At 46.8% G+C, this 20186-nt stretch overlaps 1 protein-coding gene across 3 annotated transcripts in view; it reads right to left on the reverse strand.

Annotated features, from left to right (window-relative positions):
* Nucleotides 1-20186, reverse strand: part of WIPI2 (WD repeat domain, phosphoinositide interacting 2) — a 241314-nt gene that overhangs the window by 197059 nt on the left and 24069 nt on the right. For all 3 annotated transcript variants that reach the window (XM_056534649.1, XM_056534648.1, XM_056534650.1), the window contains exons 3-4: nt 5774-5943; nt 4940-5036 (exon numbers count right to left, since the gene is read on the reverse strand). In XM_056534649.1, the coding sequence (XP_056390624.1) occupies nt 4940-5036; nt 5774-5943 (267 nt within the window). The remainder of the gene's footprint in view (nt 1-4939; nt 5037-5773; nt 5944-20186) is intronic.

Genomic DNA, 20186 nt, shown 5'->3' on the forward strand with positions numbered 1-20186 from the left:
GACGACCTTCCGGAAAAACATAGTCACACTGCCGAAAGGAAAAGGTGACAGATAAGTCCGAACAGCCCTCACCACAACAAGCTTGTGGGGCAAACGCTCCCTGGTACGAGAAGGGACCGGACAAAAAGGACGGCAGGACGATATCCTCACTGAGATGAAAAAGTCAAAACCATCTCAAGAAGAAGGACGGACCTGGACGGAAAACAACTTTTCCTGGTAAACAACCAGGAAGGGGGAACGGCAGGAGAGAGCTGCCAGCTCTGACGCCCTCCTAACCGAGAAAGAGCAATAAGGAACGCCACCTTCCAGGGAAGGAGGCGAAGGGGAATGTCCCAGAGAGGTTGAAAAGGAGCGCCTAAGACCAAGTGTAAGTCCTAAGGGGAAGAAGGGGACCGATAAGGAGGGGCAGCATGCGCCACTCCCTGAAACAGGTCTGGACATGAAAATTGAACGCCAGAGGGCGTTGGAAAAGAATGGAAAGGGACGAACTTTGAGCCATAAGGGAGCAGAGGGCCAACCCTTGGGCCAGCCTGACTGCAAAAGGGAAAAGGGTCGGGAAAGGAAAACCACGACCTGAGAAAAAAAAAAAAAAAAAGGCTGAGGCTCACACCAACGAAAATAAGACCGCCAGGAATGGTGGTAAATCTTTGCAGAGGAAGGAGACGGGGGACCGGGTAGAAAAAAACAAATCACATGGAAGGGAGGCATATTCGACCCTGCATCCGTTGACTACCACATCCCTGACCCAGGAATCCTGAATGTCCGTGGTCCAGGCATCCCCGAAGGGTAAGAGGCGACCCACCAACCGAGAAAAGTCGGCGGGTGGGGGGGCGACCCTTCAGGCCGAAGTAGGCCTACGGGTGTCTGATGGGGCCGCAAAACGGCCGTAACGGTTAGCAGACCTCTGGGAGAGACGGGTCAGGAAAGAAGGAGCCCTCTTCTCGTAAAGGCGCCTGGCTGGACCCTTGTTGGTACCAAGGGTACGCAAGACCGGAAGGAGGAGGACTTCCGATAGAAAGTGGTTCTGCGAGCCTTATCCAGAGGCAATAAAGAGCTCTTTCCGCCCATTGCCTCACTTCTTGAAGGCGGTGACCGCTTACCAGGCTTTAAGAACATGGATCGACGAAGGGCTACCAGGCAACCTGTGGCAAAGGCAGCACAGCGGCCGCGCATGGAAGCAGAACACAGAAAATCTCCAGCTAAGGAGAATTGGAGAGCTAATGAGGAACTTGCTGTCCCAAAAGCAAATTGAGTCAAAGTCTCCACTGTCTTGTCTGCTGGATCCTTGAAGGCAGCTGCACCAGCCAACGGCAGAGTAGTTGCCTTAGAAGGCGGGAGACCGGTGGATCCACAGTTGGAGAGGAGGACCACAGAGCAATGAGGTCTTTGGTGAAGGGATACCACGCTTGAACCTTCTTGTCAGGGTGCCACCAGGTGGATTCCAGCAGGGTGTCAAATTCAGCGTGAGAGCTGAAAGTCTTGGGTGCCGGACGGGCACAAAAAAGGAGACTTCTGGAGCCACGTCCGAAGTTCCTTTAGATGGGAGGTGTCTCTTATGGCCGAAAACAATGAGTACACCACATCAGGCATATCCGTGCAGTCCTCAGAGTTGGAGGCCGAATCAGAAACCTCATCCACAAGTTCTCCAGGAGAATGGGAACGAGGTGAAGCAGCCCTGAAAGGGGTCGGGCACGATGAAAGGGAACTGTTGGAGCCACGTCCGAAGTTCCTGGGTCCTCTAGATGGAAGGTGTCTCTTATGGCCGAAACCAATGAGTGCACCATGAACAACATATCCGTACGGTCCTCTGAGTCAGAGGCCAATCGGAGACTTCATCCACAAGTTCTCCAGGAAAAAGAGAACGTGTGAGGCGGCCCTTGCTACCAGTGGGAGCAACTGGGCGATGCCTGCGAGGGGGGCGCCCGTGCCTGCCCAAAGACTCGGGGGATAAGTGAGATGAAACACCCCTATGACGCTGCGCGGAACGTCAGTATAGGGGAAAAAAGGGACCCTCCGGAGGGCCGTTGTAGGGAGGGCCTCTCCAAGGCAGTCACCACATACCGGGTGACCTGAGCCAAGTCTGATATAGACTGGGAGAGGGAGGGAACCTAGGCTGGAAGGGCGTCTTTTTTTATTTATTTATTAATTTTTTTATTTGAACCCACCGGACCTGGAAGAGCAACCGGGGTAGAAATAACAGGGGGGGTCTGGGGGAGCAGTGGTGTAGGCCAGAACAAGTGGTTCAGCAGAACCAGACATTTTTTAAGTTACAACCTTGTTCCCTAAGGCAGCTGTGATCCATGAGAACTGTGGCTGAGATGAGAAAACCTCTGAACCAATAGCCAGAGGGGGCTGTGCTAAATCCAAGGGCACTGTGATTGGCCCTGCAACAAAAAAAAACCTATACGCACGCACAGCGCTGATTGGGGCTTAGTTCGCGCCCTTATGCAGGCTTTGGCAGCTCTGGGTGGGCGGAGTCAACGCGCATCGGGCCGCCGAAGCAAAATACAGCGCGGATCTTAAATGGCGCCCTCTCCGGGCTGTAAAAGGCGGGACCTACTATCGGCAGCCACGCTGCCGAAATGAAAATAAGTACAGCCTGGTCCTGACAAGGGAGGGAGCGAGCGGGACTTACTGCTGGCAGCCGCGCTGCCGATATAAAGTAAAGCCCCGACCTTAATGCCGCCCGCTCCCAGCCCCGAGCGCATATGCGAGGAAGGGGAGGAAGCGGGCGAGGCTTACTGTCGGCAGCCGCGCTGCCAAAGTGAAAGTAAGAACGGGCATCTAGTGCCCGCAATGAAGAAGCGCCGCGGCTGTCTTCAGCAGTCACGTTACAGTCAAACACCATACACACAAGTCTAGTGAAACACCAGACACACTGCTCAGCCCCAGATATAATAAAAATTCCCCTGTAAAGGCAAGGAGGGAATCCCTCCTGGCCAGCCCCAACAGCCCACATATAGCAGAGTGGGCCAAAAACTAGGGGTCTCCAGAGGTTGAAAGTCCGCTCCTGTGAGGGAAAAAAAGGGGGGGAAAAAATACTCACCTCAGTCAGAAGAACTTACCTCATGAAGTCTTCCTTTGAAGTTTTCAGTCAGCATTTTCACCTGCGGCAAGCCAAGCTCATAGCGAGGCGAACAGGGAGGTAGGGGGACCCGGACCCATGAGGTACAACCCCAAGCGCTGACCGTTGGCGAGAGGTGGTTAACAGTACATCCAAGATGCCTGCCACCTCTCGCAATGGGGAAACAGTGAACATTGCGTTCCTGAGTCCCCAGCTGAAAACAGTAAATAAAAGGGAATAAAAAATCTAACACGTCCCTAAACTGAAAAAGAAACAAAAAATATGAGACCTGGTCTGGGGAGAACTCCAGACCATGTCCACCTCCTTAGACATTAAGCTGAAACTGATTACCTCAGGTGCCTGCTGGGAGGAGCCGACTTTCTTGTTGCCATAGTGTCAGCCTCCTAGAGACAGCAGCATACACCTGCGGTCTGTGTCCCCCAATGGAGCCGATAGAGAAATGTTTTTTGTTTTTGTTTTTTTTGTGAACAATAAAAAGGGGCAATTAAAACATTTTTATTGGTGGGAGGGGCTTATTCACTTTTTTTTTAACCATTTACTTTATGCATAGGAATCTGGTCTGCTAGAAGGCCGAAGGCAGGTACAGAGACCTCCAGCTGCCATCTTGGTTGATCTGATCCCCACGGTCTTGCCACAGGTGATCAAACTACCAGAACCGTCGCGTACCCGCACATGCCATGATCAATATGTAAATATGCATATTAAGTGCTTTGGCGCATTTGGGACTTTTTCCAACCCATAGGTGCCCTTATCTGACCGCCTAGCTCAGCCCTGTACAACTCATCCTTTATATATATTTATGGCTCTGCCTACAAGTAAACACATACATATGGTTGTTGTGAACCCAACCATGCGTGGTGGTGGTACGGGACGGCTGTGCTGGAGATCTAACAGCACATATTGTGTACTTGCTTGTAGGCAGAGTCATGAATATTTATGAAGGGGGTGTTGTACAGGGCCAAGCATAACAATTTATTTATTACAATTTTTGGGCAGAATTCGGGAATGGCACCACGTTTAAAAAAAAAATTTTAAAAAAAGGGGTAAACAACATTGGCATTAGCCTGAACCAGTAGGTTAGCGTGGATGACGCTGGTGTCAGATTTTCTTTAAAAGGGCTGGGTCTTTGCTTTCCACATGTATACCTCCCTGTGAGGGGTTTAGGTTTGGCAGGCTAAGTATTAAAATAAATTGCATGAGGAGGATAGTCAGGGTTAGGAAAATATAGCTTTTTTCTTCCAGAAAAAATACCACTCTTATCCTCATTTTGTGTGTGGTATTGCAGATGGGTTCTATTAAAGTAAATGGAACAGAGTTGTAATACCACTCACAACCTCACAAAGGACTTAAAGTAGCAAAGTTTTTCTAATCCTTGATAACCGCTTTAAGTATAATTTTTTTCTTTGTTAAAACTAGAAATGATTTGGTATGCTTATTAAGTAAGGCTATGAAAACAGTCATATATCGGTTTATAACTGATCCAAGACAGAGTAACAAAAAGGTGTTCATCAACATGAATATCTTCTATGAACGTCATAGGCAACATAAAACCACAGATATGTATTCTTCAGCTCAGCTAGGGGAATAAGATAACCATGAATAAGGACAATTGGAGAGATTTATTAAAACCTGTGCAGAGGAAAAGTTGACCAGTTGCCCATTGCAACCAATCAGATTGCTTATTTGCATTGTAAAAATGCATATGAACAATAAATGAAGCTATCTGATTGCTTGCTATGGGAAACTGGTCAACTTTTCCTCTGCACAGGTTTTGATAAATCTCCCCAAAAATGATTTGTGTTAAGTTTAGAATCTGAGCAGAAAACATGTAGTAGACATATTTTTAACAGATACCTGCAGGGTTTGGGGGTGTTTCTCGGATAGTGTGCAGAACTTTCATGTCTCTTATATTGTGTATGTACAGGGATTCTTCCAGACATACAATCAGCCTCTAGGGAGGTAACAAGATGCAGAGAAAAATCAAAAATACCATAAACATTTTAGGAGAAGATTGTGATTACATTAATAAAAAATAAAACAAACAATTACTCAGATACTAAACGGAAAACGGTCAGTAGTTTTGAGGCAAAGTGTCAAAGAGGAGGGCTCTAGATGTACAGATTTCCCTGTATGAAGAACTTTTCTTGCACCTCCTTCTGCCAACTACGATTGACGGCTTGGATGGTCTTCTGATTGGACTCTAGAGCTATCAATTATAGCTGAAAGAAGGGACGTCAGCTAAGTGATTAAGTAATGCTTTCATCATGTATGGTTCCACTTCCCTCCCTGATCCATATAAGAATGTCAGTAGTTTTCATGGCTTAAAACTGCTTAGAAACTCCCTTTAAATTGAACCTGTCATAATTTTCATGCTGTCAGAACCACGAGTCATGGGGGGTGGTCCCCAAGGGCTTCTGTCTGCTCGACTGGCATTGATTGATAGAGTTCTTCCTATCAAATCCACAAATCAAAGCAGGGAGAAGCTGTCTCATGGTTCAGGCAGCATGAAAGTGAAGACAGGTTCCCTTTAAAAGGAACCTATCACTAGTTTCATGCTGCCCAAACTGTGGTGAAAAGTGTTATCCAAGTAGGAACTCCATTTAAAAAATATGGCAATAACCCTCATTGTTTCCTTCACAAGCTGGTGAAATTTTGGAATATCCATAATTTTGAGCACTTTTTACTCACCTGTCTGTTTAATTTCACAGCCAAGATAGTGTTAGAATAACTGTAGTTGCAGATTTCAGTTCCTTTCTTAAAATGACACACTTTAAGTTTTCGAGGCGCTTTGAGGCTGACAATAGCAACCAGACTACTGGAGAAGAGCCGTTCTACAATGCAAACATCCTCTGTGTCAGCTGCAGATAAAACACAGAAGGTCATTTTAATAAATAAAAAAAAGCATAACTGTACATGTGTATGTGTCATTTATTAATGCTGTTCTTTCATGTGCTTTGTAAAATCGTGAAATAAGCAACATTCTGGCAAAGTGTTTTGCACTTGCATGCAGAAAACATCGCAGGAAAACCTGTCCAAGCTCTCTGACAGATTGCCTTTCTATTAATAGATATTTCCAAATAACTCTTATTTTCCTATTGTCCTCAGCATGCCTAATAAAACAACTAAAACTTTAGCTCACCTACCTCCACTACCTCGCAGTCTTCGGTTATCAGGGTGCTTTGTCTGAGCCATCTCTGTTGACAGTCTGTTTCCCAAAGCTGACCGGAGCTCAGCAAATCTCTGGCTGCAGTTGAGTCCTGCTACGCAGATCTGGGGAAATCAGTGTCACCGGCCACAGAGAGAGCCCCCTGATACCGGAGGCTTGGAGGAAGCAAGAGCGGGAGTTCTTTTATCAGGCAGGCTGGGAATAAGTAACTGGACAATCATCATCATTTAATCATCTCTAAACTGTCATTGGACAACAAAAACTTCCAGCATGCACTGACACAAGGAAAAATTAAGAGTTTGGGTATCCTTTCAATTAATGTCAGGGCTTAAAGGAAAAACTGTCATCAGTGTCACCACACTAACCTATTGGTAAAGGGTTATAGCGCGGGGGACACTAATGATAACCATACTTACCTGTCCCTGATCCGTGGTCCCATTATCTTCCTCTGTTCCAGCGGCAGGCTTGGGGCACAGGTGGAGCTTCCCGATGTCAGTGATGCAGCTTCTCTGCGGGGCACCACTGTGAGCAGGCTTGGGGAAGCAGCAGTGGTGATGCCAGAAAGCTCTGGCTGTGCCCTAAGCCTGCTGCCGGAACAAAAGGAACCAAGGTTAATAGCGGGAGAATGGGACCACGGATCAGGGACAGGCAAGTATGGTTATCATTAGTATCACCCGTGCTATCTGTCTGAACCAACAGATTAGTGTGGTGAAATGGATGACAGTTTTCCTCAACAAATTTGTTTTGAAACTAGGAGCCAGCAAAAAAAGTTAGGAGTCAGGATTTTGACCTCTGTGTGAAGGCTTATTTTTTGCGTCATGAGCGGTACTTTTATCCAGTAACACATTTGTGTAGTATTGACTTTATGATTACTTTGTATTACATGGGAAAGGGAGGCGATTTTGAATTTGCATGGTTGGGAGGTTTCCTTCACACCAAGGTACCAGGATGTCACTGCCCTGGTCAATGCGTATTACACAAAGATAACCCAAGTAAACACAAAATGCAGTTTTCAAGTGATCATTTCATTTATTATAGGGGGAAAAAAAGGTATACAAACTTCATGGCCCTTTATGGAAAAAGTATTTGCCCCAGCTTGTTTAATAATGAATTAACAGTGGTTAATCAGATTGTTTGGAAAGCACTTTTGCTTTTTTTTTTTTCTTCCTCCCCTTCTCAAAATCATAACGCTTTAACCCCTTCAGGACCAAGCCCATTTTGGCCTTAAGGACCGGAGCGTTTTTTGCACATCTGACCACTGTCACTTTAAACATTAATAACTCTGGAATGCTTTTAGTTATCATTCTGATTCTGAGATTGTTTTTTCGTGACATATTCTACTTTAACATAGTGGTAAAATTTTGTGGTAACTTGCATCCTTTCTTGGTGAAAAATCCCCAAATTTCATGAAAAAATAGAAAATTTTGCATTTTTCAAACTTTGAAGCTCTCTGCTTGTAAGGAAAATTGATATTCCAATTTTTTTATTATTATTATTCACATATACAATATGTCTACTTTATGTTTGCATCATAAAATGTATGAGTTTTTACTTTTGGAAGACACCAGAGGGCTTCAAAGTTCAGCAGCAATTTTCCAATTTTTCACAAAATTTTCAAACTCGCTATTTTTCAGAGACCAGTTCAGGTTTGAAGTGGATTTGAAGGGTCTTCATATTAGAAATACCCCATGAAAGACCCCATTATAAAAACTACACCCCCCAAAGTATTCAAAATGACATTCAGTCAGTGTTTTAACCCTTTAGGTGTTTCACAGGAATAGCAGCAATCTGAAGGAGAAAATTCAAAATCTTCATTTTTTACACTCGCATGTTCTTGTAGACCTAATTTTTTAATTTTTGCAAGAGGTAAAAGGAGAAAATTTTTACTTGTATTTGTAGCCCAATTTCTCTTGAGTAAGCATATACCTCATATGTCTATGTTAATTGTTCGGCGGGCGCAGTAGAGGGCTCAGAAGCGAAGGAGCAACAAGGGGATTTTGGAGAGAACATTTTTCTGAAATGGTTTTTGGGGGGCATGTCACCTTTAGGAAGCCCCTGGGTGTCAAACCAGCAAAAAAATAACACATGGCATACCATTTTGGAAACTAGACCCCTTGGGGAACATAACAAGGGGTAAAGTGAACCTTAATACCCCACAGGGGTTTCATGACTTTTGCAAATGTAAAACAAAAAAAAAAAATTTTACCTAAAATGCTTGTTTTCCCAAAAATTTTACATTTTTGAAAAGGGTAATAGCAGAAAGTACCCCCCAAAATTTGAAGCCCAATTTCTCCCGATTCAGAAAACACCCCATATGGGTGTAAAAAGTGCTCTGCTGGCGCACTACAGGTCTCAGAAGAGAAGGAGTCACATTTGGCTTTTTGGAAGCAAATTTTGCTCTGGGGGCATGCCGCATTTAGGAAGCCCCTATGGTGCCAGGACAGCAAAAAAAAAAAACACATGGCAATACCATTTTGGAAACTAGACCCCTTGGGGAACATAACAAGGGGTAAAGTGGACCTTAATACCCCACAGGGGTTTCATGACTTTTGCAAATGTAAAAAAAAAATTAAAAATTTTTACCTAAAATGCTTGTTTTCCCAAAAATTTTACATTTTTGAAAAGGGTAATAGCAGAAAATACCCCCCAAAATTTGAAGCCCAATTTCTCCCGATTCAGAAAACACCCCATATGGGGGTAAAAAGTGCTCTGTTGGCGCACTACAGGTCTCAGAAGAGAAGGAGTCACATTTTGGCTTTTTGGAAGCAAATTTTGCTCTGGGAGCATGCCGCATTTAGGAAGCCCCTATGGTGCCAGGACAGCAAAAAAAAAAAAAAACACATGGCATACCATTTTGGAAACTAGACCCCTCGGGGAACGTAACAGTGTTACAGTGAGTTCTTACACCTCACAGGTTTTTTGAAAAGTGGGCCTAAATTGAAAAAATTTATTTTTTTACACTAAAATGCTGGGGTTACCCAATTTTTAACATTTTCACAAGGGGTAATATGAGGAATTGGGTTACAAATTTTGGAGGGCTTTTTCCCCCTGACTATAAAAATAAATCCACATATGGGGTAACGTGCTGGGCGGGCGCACAACAAGGCTCAGAAGTCATAGAGGTCACTTTGTATTTGTGGCCTATGGCATATCAGTAGCTGACAGTTACATACATTCCGAGGAAAATACAAAAATGAAACACCCACATGTGACACCATTACAGAAAGTACCCACCCTGAGGAATGGGTATAGGGGTAAAGAGGACATTTCTAACGCACAGGTGTTTCCTATATTTATTTTCCAGGAATGGATGAAGGGTAGCTTTTGAAAATTGCAATTTTCAACCTATGCTCTGCTTCATCTTTTTGGGAACAACTAACATGTGACTCTGAATTGTCGCCTGGAAATACGACAGAGCTCAGCGAGAACTCTTTGCATTTGAGGCGGATGTTTGTTACGGACCTAACAGTTACATACATTCAGAGGAAAATACAAGAAAGGAACACCCATATGTGAGATTATTACAAACAGTACACCCCCTATGGAAGGTGTATAGGGTGAAGTGGAGATTTGGAACAGATGGGTGTTCCCTTCATTTATTTTCCAGGAATGGATGAAGTGTACTATGGGGGGAAGAAAATAGCAATTTTAGAACTGATATGCCAATTATTTTCCCAGAATGATGACCCGGAGTACAGCCAAAAGTAAAAAGGATGCCCGCCCCAAACCCTATACTCTGAATCATAATTCTGGGAAGGGGATGTGTGGGGCCGTCCCTATTCTGTTACCTCAAATGCGCAACCCGCTCAGGTGGGGAGAAAGAGCGTTGCGCATTTGAGGCAACTGCAAACCTCCAATGCTGTTGACTCTGTGTCCCATGACCCATTTTTTAGGGGGAAGAAAAAAAAAAAAGATATTGGGGGTATTGAGAAAAAGGTATTTTTTTTGGGGGGGGGGGGGGGTTGGTATAAAATTTGGAAGACAATGTACCCTGGACTGGTACATTGGAGTCGAATTGTGGGTAATGAAAATTAGGGCAAATGACGGAAAATTTAGTACTCCATGGAAGTGTGATACTCCCTGAAGCAGCCTATGCAGAGGCCCGGATGATCGGGGCAAGTGTCGCATTGAGTGGTGGTGTCCTTCCGAATACCCCTCTTGCGACACACTCTGCATTTCTTCTGAGATCGTCCCTTCTTTCCAGTGTGGGGGATCACACCTGGAAAGTGTTGGCCGGGGACGATCCGGGGACCTGAAGTTCCAGAGGTGCTCTGACCCGCTCTTTGGCGGTCACCATAGATGAGGGCCTTTAGAACTTCCTCTTGGAACTCCAGGTATGTCCCTGTGTTGCCAGCGTTCTTGTACAGTACAAAAGAGTTTTACATGGCAACTTGTACCATGTAGACCGCAACTTTTTTGTACCATATCTTTGTTTTCCGCATGGCATTATATGGCTTGAGGACAGGGACAGGAGTGCTGCCATTCCCATGAATTGTGGTGAGCATAAGGACATCCCTCTTGTCCTTATACCAGACCAACAACAGGTTATCATGGGTGAGGGCACGGGACTCACCCCGGGGGATAGGAGTCTGCAGGGGATAGGAAGGAAGGCCTCTTTGATTCTTCCGGACTGTCCCACAAGCGAGCGTGGATCTGGCGGCGAGGGATGTGAAGAGAGGGATACTAGTATAAAAGTTATCCACGTAAAGGTGGTAACCTTTATCTAGCAATGGGTGCAAAAGGCCCCAAACGATTTTCCCGCTAACACCCAGAGTGGGGGAACAATCTGGGGGTTCAATGCAGGAATCTCGTCCCTCATACACCATAAACTTGCAAGTGTACCCGGAGGTACTCTCGCAAAGTTTATACATCTTCACGCCATACCGCGCTCGCTTAGTAGGGATGTATTGCCGGAAGCTGAGTCTCCCCTTAAAGCTGATGAGCGACTCATCAATAGCGACCTCCCTTCCAGGGACATAGGCCTCCCAAAATCTGGCCCCGAAGTGATTGATGACCGGCCTGATTTTATACAGGCGGTCATATGCGGGATCAGTTCGGGGGGGGACATGCCGCATTATCAGCATAATGCAAACATCTCCGAATGGCCTCGAACCGGGAACGTGCCATGGCCATACTGTAGAGGGGTGTCTGGTAAAAGACGTCCCCACTCCAATATTGCCTGACACGGTGTTTATTAACTAGACCCATATGCAGCACGAGGCCCCAAAAGGTCCTCATTTCGGCTGCATCGACTGGAGTCCAGCCGCCGGGTCTAGCTAAAAGTGAGCCCGGGTTAGCGGCGACGAACTGTTGGGCGTACAGATTCGTCTGTGTAACCATTAGATTAACAAAGTCGTCACTGAAAAAATGACCGAAAAAGTCCTTTTCAGTGAACCCGGCGATGTTAATCTTGATTCCTGATTCGCCAACAAACTCAGGAATCACAGGCTCCTGGTCCGCTGGCTCAGCCCAGACAAGTTCTCCGGTACGAGGTACCAGTGACCTTGGCAGGGGGGCTTCACTAGTATGAGCGCCAGGGGGACTCATACTAGCATGGGGCACAGGGTCAAGGGCAGAGGAGGTTTGCGGCACCGCACGGCGGCGTCTCCGCCGCCTTGGTGGCTCATCATCAGAACTAGATGATAAGGAGGACGATGAAATAAGGAAGGTGGGGTCTTCATCGTCCTCGGAGCCGCTCTCGGTGTCTGAGGCAATTATGGCATATGCCTCCTCCGCCGAAAACGCTCTGCGGGCCATTTCCCTACTCTAATGGGGATACGGCGGTGTGTGTGTGGGGGGGGGGAAACTTTATTGGTGTGTGTGCTGCGTGTGGTGTGGTGCGATACTACCTCCCTAACCCGCCCTAGCCTAACCTAACTAAACTAACCCGCCCTAACAGAAAAAAATATAAAATAAAAAGGGGGACTTCTAGCGCAAAAAAAACCCTGCGCCAAAAAAATAAGCGTTTATCTAATCAGTGGTGTGCGCACTGATTAGCGCTAGTGGCGGCAGGGGGCGCAGAAGTCAGAGGGGGTCCGGTGCATTGCCGTGGAATGAGATTTGCCATAGAATGAGATGGTCCGCCTCCATCACATCTTATTGGCTCTCTGTTGTCACGTGACATATTTAAACTTCACGCATCGATGCGCACAGTAGTCTCAGTTTGGCTATGACAGGGAGAGGATCTCCTCACCCTGTGATAGCTGAAGCTGCACGGAGCTCTCATGGCCTCTGTGGCCCGACAGAAGTTCACACATGTACGCAGCTCATAGGGCTGCCTCATTTACTGTTGATCCACAGCGCTATCGGGATACCGATGCCCGATGGCGCTGTCATCAGTGTGCGTCCCCGCGAGCGCCCCACGCCCGCAGCTCTACTCCCCGTCCTCCGTCCCCCGCAGCTCTACTCCCCGTCCTCCGTCCCCCGCAGCTCTACTCCCCGTTCCCCGCAGCTCTACTCCCCGTCCCGTTAACGCTCAGGGAGCGGGGAACAGAAAGTAGAGCATCGGGCGCAGGTCAAGTTATTCGCGTAGTGCTGCGCATGCGCAGTACTACTTTACCTGCACCCGATGCTCTACTTTCTGTTCCCCGCTCCCTGAGCGTTAACGGGACGGGGAGTAGAGCTGCGGGGGACGGGGAGTACAGCTGCGGGCGTGGGGCGCTCGCGGGGACGCACACTGATGACAACACCATCGGGCGTAGGAATCCCCATAGCGCTGTGGATCGCTCCCTGAGCGTTCACAGGGGACGGGGAGTAGAGCTGCGGGGGACGGGGAGTAGAGCTGCGGGGGACGGGGAGTAGAGATGCGGGGGACGGGGAGTAGAGCTGCGGGGGACGGGGAGTAGAGCTGCGGGGGACGGGGAGTAGAGCTGCGGGCGTGGGGCGCTCGCGGGGACGCACACTGATGACAGCGCCATCGGGCATCGGTATCCCGATAGCGCTGTGGATCAACAGTAAATGAGGCAGCCGTATGAGCTGCGTACATGTGTGAACTTCTGTCGGGCCACAGAGGCCATGAGAGCTCCGTGCAGCTTCAGCTATCACAGGGTGAGGAGATCCTCTCCCTGTGATAGCCAAACTGAGACTACTGTGCGCATCGATGCGTGAAGTTTAAATATGTCACGTGACATCAGAGAGCCAATAGGATGTGATGGAGGCGGACCATCTCATTCTATGGCAAATCTCATTCCACGGCAATGCACCGGCCACTCAGCCCAGAACAGTGGCTGGTGGCTTGTACTCAGACCCCCACACAAAAAACCCGAAAAATAAAATAAAAAAACGCTTAACCCCGGAAAAAATGCACCCGCCTGAACAAAAAAAAAAAAGAACGCTGATCAGTGATATATCACCGACAGCGGTGGGACAGGCTGCACACACAGGTACGGTCCGTCCACACAGTACACGCCTGCTACTGGTGGCACGGACCGCCTATGGGTGCAAAAAAAAATATGCGTTAACCGAAAAAAGTGCCTTTACCACAAAAAAAAACGCTGATCAGTGATAAATCACTGACAGCGGTGAGGCACGCCGCACACACAGGTAAGGTCCGGCCACACAGTACACGCCTGCTACTGGTGGCACGGACCGCCTATGGGTGCAAAAAAAGCGCTAGAAAACGCGTAAAAAAGCGCTGGCACCACACAAAAAAAAAACGCTGATCAATACTACGGGATTGATCAGCGGCGGATGGGCTTAAACAAACGGTGGCGGACCGCTCTTTTATAACTAAGAGGGTCCGCACACACGCTTAGGGAAAAAAGAAAAAAAAAAAAAAAAAAGATCTGCGCCCAAAAAAAAGGCTGGCGGCAGACCGCAGCGACCCAGCAGGGCCGGGGTCACGCAGCTAAAGGTGCTACGGACCCACGGACACCCACTGAGGTACGCCGAAAAAAGAAAAAAAAAAAACTTTTTTTTTTTTTTAACCCTAACCTGTCCCTACCTAAATCTAAAGCTATCCGTGGGGATTTCTGTGCCAAGGGGCCACAGAAAGGGGGCAAGGAGCACTTTTTTTTTACTGAGGGGATGGTGGGCAGCACGGGGCTCCGTCCTGCACACCAGATCTGAGTGGAATGGCGGGCAGAACGAAGCAACGTGCTCCTACCCCCCCACCATCCCCTCCCATTACTATGTGATTGGTGTGGCCACTTTGGCCACCCAATCACAACTGTACTGAGGGGGGTGGCCACAATGCCAGCCCCCAGTACAGCAAGGATGGTGATTGGTGGTGTATACTACACCACCAGTCACCATCTTTATCCGGGTAACAGGGTCAAACGTGACCCTGAGGACCCGGAACCGCTGCAGAACGCCGGTTAGTAGTTACCGGCGTCCTGCAGCGATCGCCGGTATAGGAGGTCCTCCGGACCTCCTCCGGCACACTGCCGGGATGTCTGCTGATAGAAATCAGCAGACATCCGGCTCCGATCCCCGCCCGGCGAGCGGCGGGGAACGGAATCGCAGCGCATCGCTCATCTGAATTGATGAGCGATGTGCTGCGATCGCCGACATGGGGGGGGACATAATGACCCCCCTGGGCGATATGCCGGGATGCCTGCTGAACGATTTCAGCAGGCATCCGGCTCCGGCGCCCCTCCGGCTAGCGGTGGGGGCCGGATTTCCCACGGGCGTATGGATACGCCCTCGGTCCTTCTCGGTCCTTAAGGACTCGGAATGCAGGGCGTATCCATACGCCCTATGTCCTGAAGAGGTTAAAGTTTCCACTATTCCATTATTTACCTACAGACCCATATGAGGGCTTGTTTTTTGCACCACCAATTTTACTTTGCAATGACGTCAGTCTTTTCACCACAAAATTTATGCCGAAACAAAAAAAAATAATTATTTGTGGGACAAAAATGAAAAAAAAAAGCGCCATTTTTTTACTTTTTTTTTTAGGGTATACAAAGTGACAAAAAATACGCAATTCTATAACCTTACTTTTTTTTACGTATACGCCATTGACCGTGCGGTTAAAGTAACATTAGATTTTTATAGATTGGACATTAACGCATTTTTTTTTATGGGAAAAGGGGGTGATTCAAACTTATTAGGGACGGGGTTAAACAACTTTTATTTAAAAAAAAATAATAATTTTTTTAAACACAACTTTATGGTCCCCACACTGTTATCAGTGCTCTGCTGCAGAGGCGACTCTAGACTTTTTGAGGCCTTAGGCGAAAATAAATCTGAGGCCCCCCAAGTGAGATAAAAAGAAGAAGAAAAAAAAGCAGGCAATATTAAAATTAAGTGGGGGGGGGGGATGTCTGTTTTACCTTTTATTTTGTGTAGTGTAGTTTTTTTTAGGGTACATTCACGTGGGCGGGTTCACAGCTGGTGCGGAAAATTTGCTGCTTCTCAAACTTGCAGCGTGAAACTCTCTGTAAACCCACCCACGTGAATATACCCTGTGCAAACCTGTTGCAAAACTACAACTCCCAGCATGCCCTTTGGCTGTCCGTGCATGCTGGGAGTTGTAGTTTTGCAACATCTGGAGGGCCGCAGTTTGTGGACCACTGTGCAGTGGTCTTTAATCTGTGCTATTCCAGATATTGCAAAACTACAACTCCCAGCATGCCCAGACAGTCCAGGAATGCTGGGAGTTGTAGTTTTGTAACATCTGGAGGGCTACAGTTTGGAGACCACTACACAGTTGTCTCCCAACTATTCTCCTCCAGTTGGGCATGCTGGAAGTTGTAGTTCTTCAACAACTGGAGGCACACTGGTTGGGAAACATTGTTTCCCAAACCGTGTGCCTCCAGCTGTTGCAAAACTTCAACTCCAAGCATGCCCAGACTGCCCAGGCATGCAAGGAGTTGTAGTTCGGCAACATCTGAAGGGCCAGATGTTGCAGAAATACAACTCCCAGCATGCCAGGACTTTCTGGGCATGCTGAGAGTTGTAGTTTCGCAACATCTGAAAGAGCACAGATTGGAGACCACTGCACAGTGGTCTCCAAACTGCTGCCCTCCAGATGTTGCAAAACTACAACTCCCAGCATGGGCATGCTGGGAGTTGTAGTTTTGAAACTCATAGGAGCAGCAGTGAATATCATTTTACGGCGATCACTTCACTGCTGCTTCCACTTGCCTGCCGCCGCTGCTTTCTAGACTTGCCTGCCGCCAGTCCCTGGGCCTTACTGCCGCGCCGTCCCGCTGGTCCTTCCGCAGGGATCCTCTTCCCCCCGCTGTGCCCGACTTCTGGGGGCGGGCAGAGCAGGGGGATCAGAACTTTAACCCCCCCAGTCAGCGATAACTGTGACTGGTCCACAGGGACCAATCACAGTGATTGCTGACCAGGACCATCCACAGATGGTCCTGGGGGGGGCTTGCAGAAGTTGTCCCCTGCTGGTAACAGTGGGACTTCTGCAAGTCAACCCGTGCGATGCCGCGCATCGCCGGGTTAACTGCATGACATATATAAATGTCATGATGCGCAAACTACCTGCACATCATGACCTTTATATATGTCATTCTGCGGGAACAGGCTAATTACACGATTTAGGCGGCCGCAAGGCCCCTTTTAGCGAGAGGCCTTAGGCGGCCGCCTAAGTCGCCTAATTAGAGAGCCGCCTCTGCTCTGCTGCTCCAGCCTGCCATGGCTAACTGGAGCATCAGATCATTGATCGGACAGTGAAGAGGCAGGTAAGGGCCCTCCCGCAGTCCTCTGAGCTTATTGGGACACCACGGTTTTACCGCGGTTGTCCCGATCAGCACCGCTGAGCAGTCAAGACATGTTTTTTTTTACATTTTAGACGCAGCAATAAACTTTGATTGTGGCGTCTAAGGGGTTAATGCTGGGCATCACCTTGATTGGTGAGGTCCGGCATTTGCCACAGGTCCAGGTGGAAGATACCCACTGGGACCACCCGGATATAACCCGCACTCAGCTCTTGAGCGCGCGTTATAGAAGGGGAGCGAGACAAGGGCGTACAGATAAGCCCCTTCATCCCCAAAAGATAAAGGACATAGTCCATTTTCACCTTGTGGACACAGCCAGTTTTCATTTTTGCGTCTTTGTTCACCTGGGGCGCCGAAAACGTGTACCAAACAGTGCACACAAAAACATGAAATCATTATTAATCCATATACTTTATTAAATTCACAAAGTTAAAAATATACATAGAAAAGTGCAGAATGCATAAAAAAGGCACTGAATCACTATGGAAAGGCAGGTGTAAGTCATAAAGCAGAGTAATCACATAAATAAATGGCAATAAGGGTTATGAATGCAAGGGAACCTCAGTATAAGACTATGACGAACATAAGTCAATTGGAAGAAAACAGAGCCCAATGCCTAATCAAGAATGCCAGACCATACCTACCAACCCCAACGATCGTTTCGCTTCTAAAGTGCACTTTAGAAGCAAAACGATCGTTGGGGTTGGTAGGTATGGTCTGGCATTCTTGATTAGGCATTGGGCTCTGTTTTCTTCCAATTGACTTATGTTCGTCATAGTCTTATACTGAGGTTCCCTTGCATTCATAACCCTTATTGCCATTTATTTATGTGATTACTCTGCTTTATGACTTATACCTGCCTTTCCATAGTGATTCAGTGCCTTTTTTATGCATTCTGCACTTTTCTATGTATATTTTTAACTTTGTGAATTTAATAAAGTATATGGATTAATAATGATTTCATGTTTTTGTGTGCACTGTTTGGTACACGTTTTCGGCGTCCCTATTTAGTTAGTGCACTCCCACTTACTTTTTACAGTAGGTTGGTTTTTCTCTTTTTTGGTGTTAGTCTTTGTTCACCTACAGACCCACGAGGGCTTATTTTTGCACAACCAATTGTACTTGATAATGTCACCTTTAATTTTGGCATAAAATGTTTAACAAAACCAAAAAATTCTTATTTGTGGGTAGAAATTGAAAAGAAACAGTAATTTTGCAACTTTTTAGGAGTTTGATTTTTACAGCGTGCACTTTATGGTATAATTACATGTTATCTTTATTTTGTAAGTCAATGCGATTAAAACGATTATATCGTTTTTTTATTACTGTACTAATACAAAAATTGCAACCTTTTTAAACAAAATTAGTACGCATAAAATTGTCCTTTTATGACACCTAAAAAAAAAAAAAATTTCAGTACAGGGCTGTATGAGGGCTCATTTTTTGTGCCGTGATCTGCAGTTTTTTTACCGGTACAGTTTATATTTTAATAAATAGTTTGGCCAATTATGCATGAGGCAATTCCAAATATGCAAAACATTTTTTTTTTTTTTTATGGGAAAATAAGGGTCATTTTATTTATTTTTTATTAGGGGAGAGGGTTTTATATAATTTTTGTGACATTTTATTTTACACTCTTTAAGTCCCCATAGAGGACATTTATATGCAATCATTAGACTGCATTCACTGTATAATGCAAACCTATAGCATAGCATTACCCAGTGAAATAGGCGATCCACTAATACAGCCTGGCTAAACTAGGCTGCAACAGTTACTAAATGATGGTCAGCAGGAGGCAGGTAAGGGGACCCTTCACCATTTTACCACACATGTTGTGGGGGCTCCACTGAGTTACTGGAAACCTTTAAATTTTACTTTAGATGCCGTGATCGGCATTGATGATGGCAACTAATGGGTTAATTGACAGGCAGTGGTGGGAATGCTGCTACCAGTCATTAGCAGCCAGTGTCTGGCTACTGATGGTAGCCGACACTCACTGTTTTGAAGCAAGCACTGCTCCTGTGTTCGCTTAAAAGTGAATTTACGCCCTGGTGCGTTTAGACCCAGGCAAAATGGGCATACTTGTACGCTCGATGCCTTCACTGGGTTAAAATTATCCCAGCTAATACTCATCTAAGAGGTCAACACTCACAGCATCATCATTGAAAGAACTGCAACTGCACTTGCCTCAGTTCAGGTCAATGTTAAGAAAATACTGGGGGAAAATAAAGAGTTCCGAGGCAAAAACTCCGAGGCAACAATAGCTGACAAAAAAGAACACAAAGGCTTGTCTCACTTTAATCCAAAAAAAAAACATCTTGATAATCAATAAGAGTTGTAGGAAAATATTCTTCAGACTGACAAAACAATAGTAAAATGTAGCGCTAGCAGTGTGATGATCTGGGGCTGTTTTAGGACCAGGATGACTTGCTGTGCTTGATGGAACCGTGAATTCTGTTCTCTATGAAGAAATCCTGGAGGGAAAATGTCTGGCCATCAGTTTGTGACGTGAAGCTGAAATGCACTTGGCTTCTACAGCAGAACATTTATACACATACCAGCAAGTCCATCTCTGAATGGCTTAAAAACAAAACCAAAACAAAGGTTTTTGAGTGGCATAGTCAAAGTCCAGCCTTGAATCCAATTGCGATGGTGTGGTATGACCTTAAAAAAGGAGACTCATGCACAAAAACCCTCCATTGTGGCTAAAGTTAAAAAAAATCTGCGGTGTTGTGAAAGACTAATTGCTAGTTATCGCAAACAGTTTGCAGCTGTTTCTGCAATGGACCGTTACTAGGTTTGGAGGGCAATTACCGTATTTTTCGCCGTATAAGACGCACTTTTTTTTGGGGGGGGGGGGGGGGGAAGTTGGTGCGTCTTATACGGCGAATACACACCTATCGCGGCGGTCCCTGCAGCCATCAACGGCCGGGACACGCGGCTAATACAGGACAACACCGATCGCGGTGATGCCCTGTATTAACCCTTCAGACGCGGCGATCAAAGTTGACCACCGCATCTGAAGCGAAAGGGACACTAAGGGACCTTACATGCCTCCTCTGTGTCTGCTCCGTGCCGGGATCCCCTGCATGGCCGGAGCTCTCCTTCGACGTCATCACATTGTCGCACATGCCGTCCCGTCATCCAATAAGAGCGGCGTGCGTAGCGACGTGATGACGGTGACGGAGAGCGTGGATCCCGGGGAAGAAGGCGGCCGGAGCGTCAGGGACACCGTGGGGACGCGGCGACAGCGTTG

This window comes from Hyla sarda, chromosome 8 (assembly GCF_029499605.1).
Source record: "Hyla sarda isolate aHylSar1 chromosome 8, aHylSar1.hap1, whole genome shotgun sequence".
NCBI lineage: Eukaryota > Metazoa > Chordata > Amphibia > Anura > Hylidae > Hyla > Hyla sarda.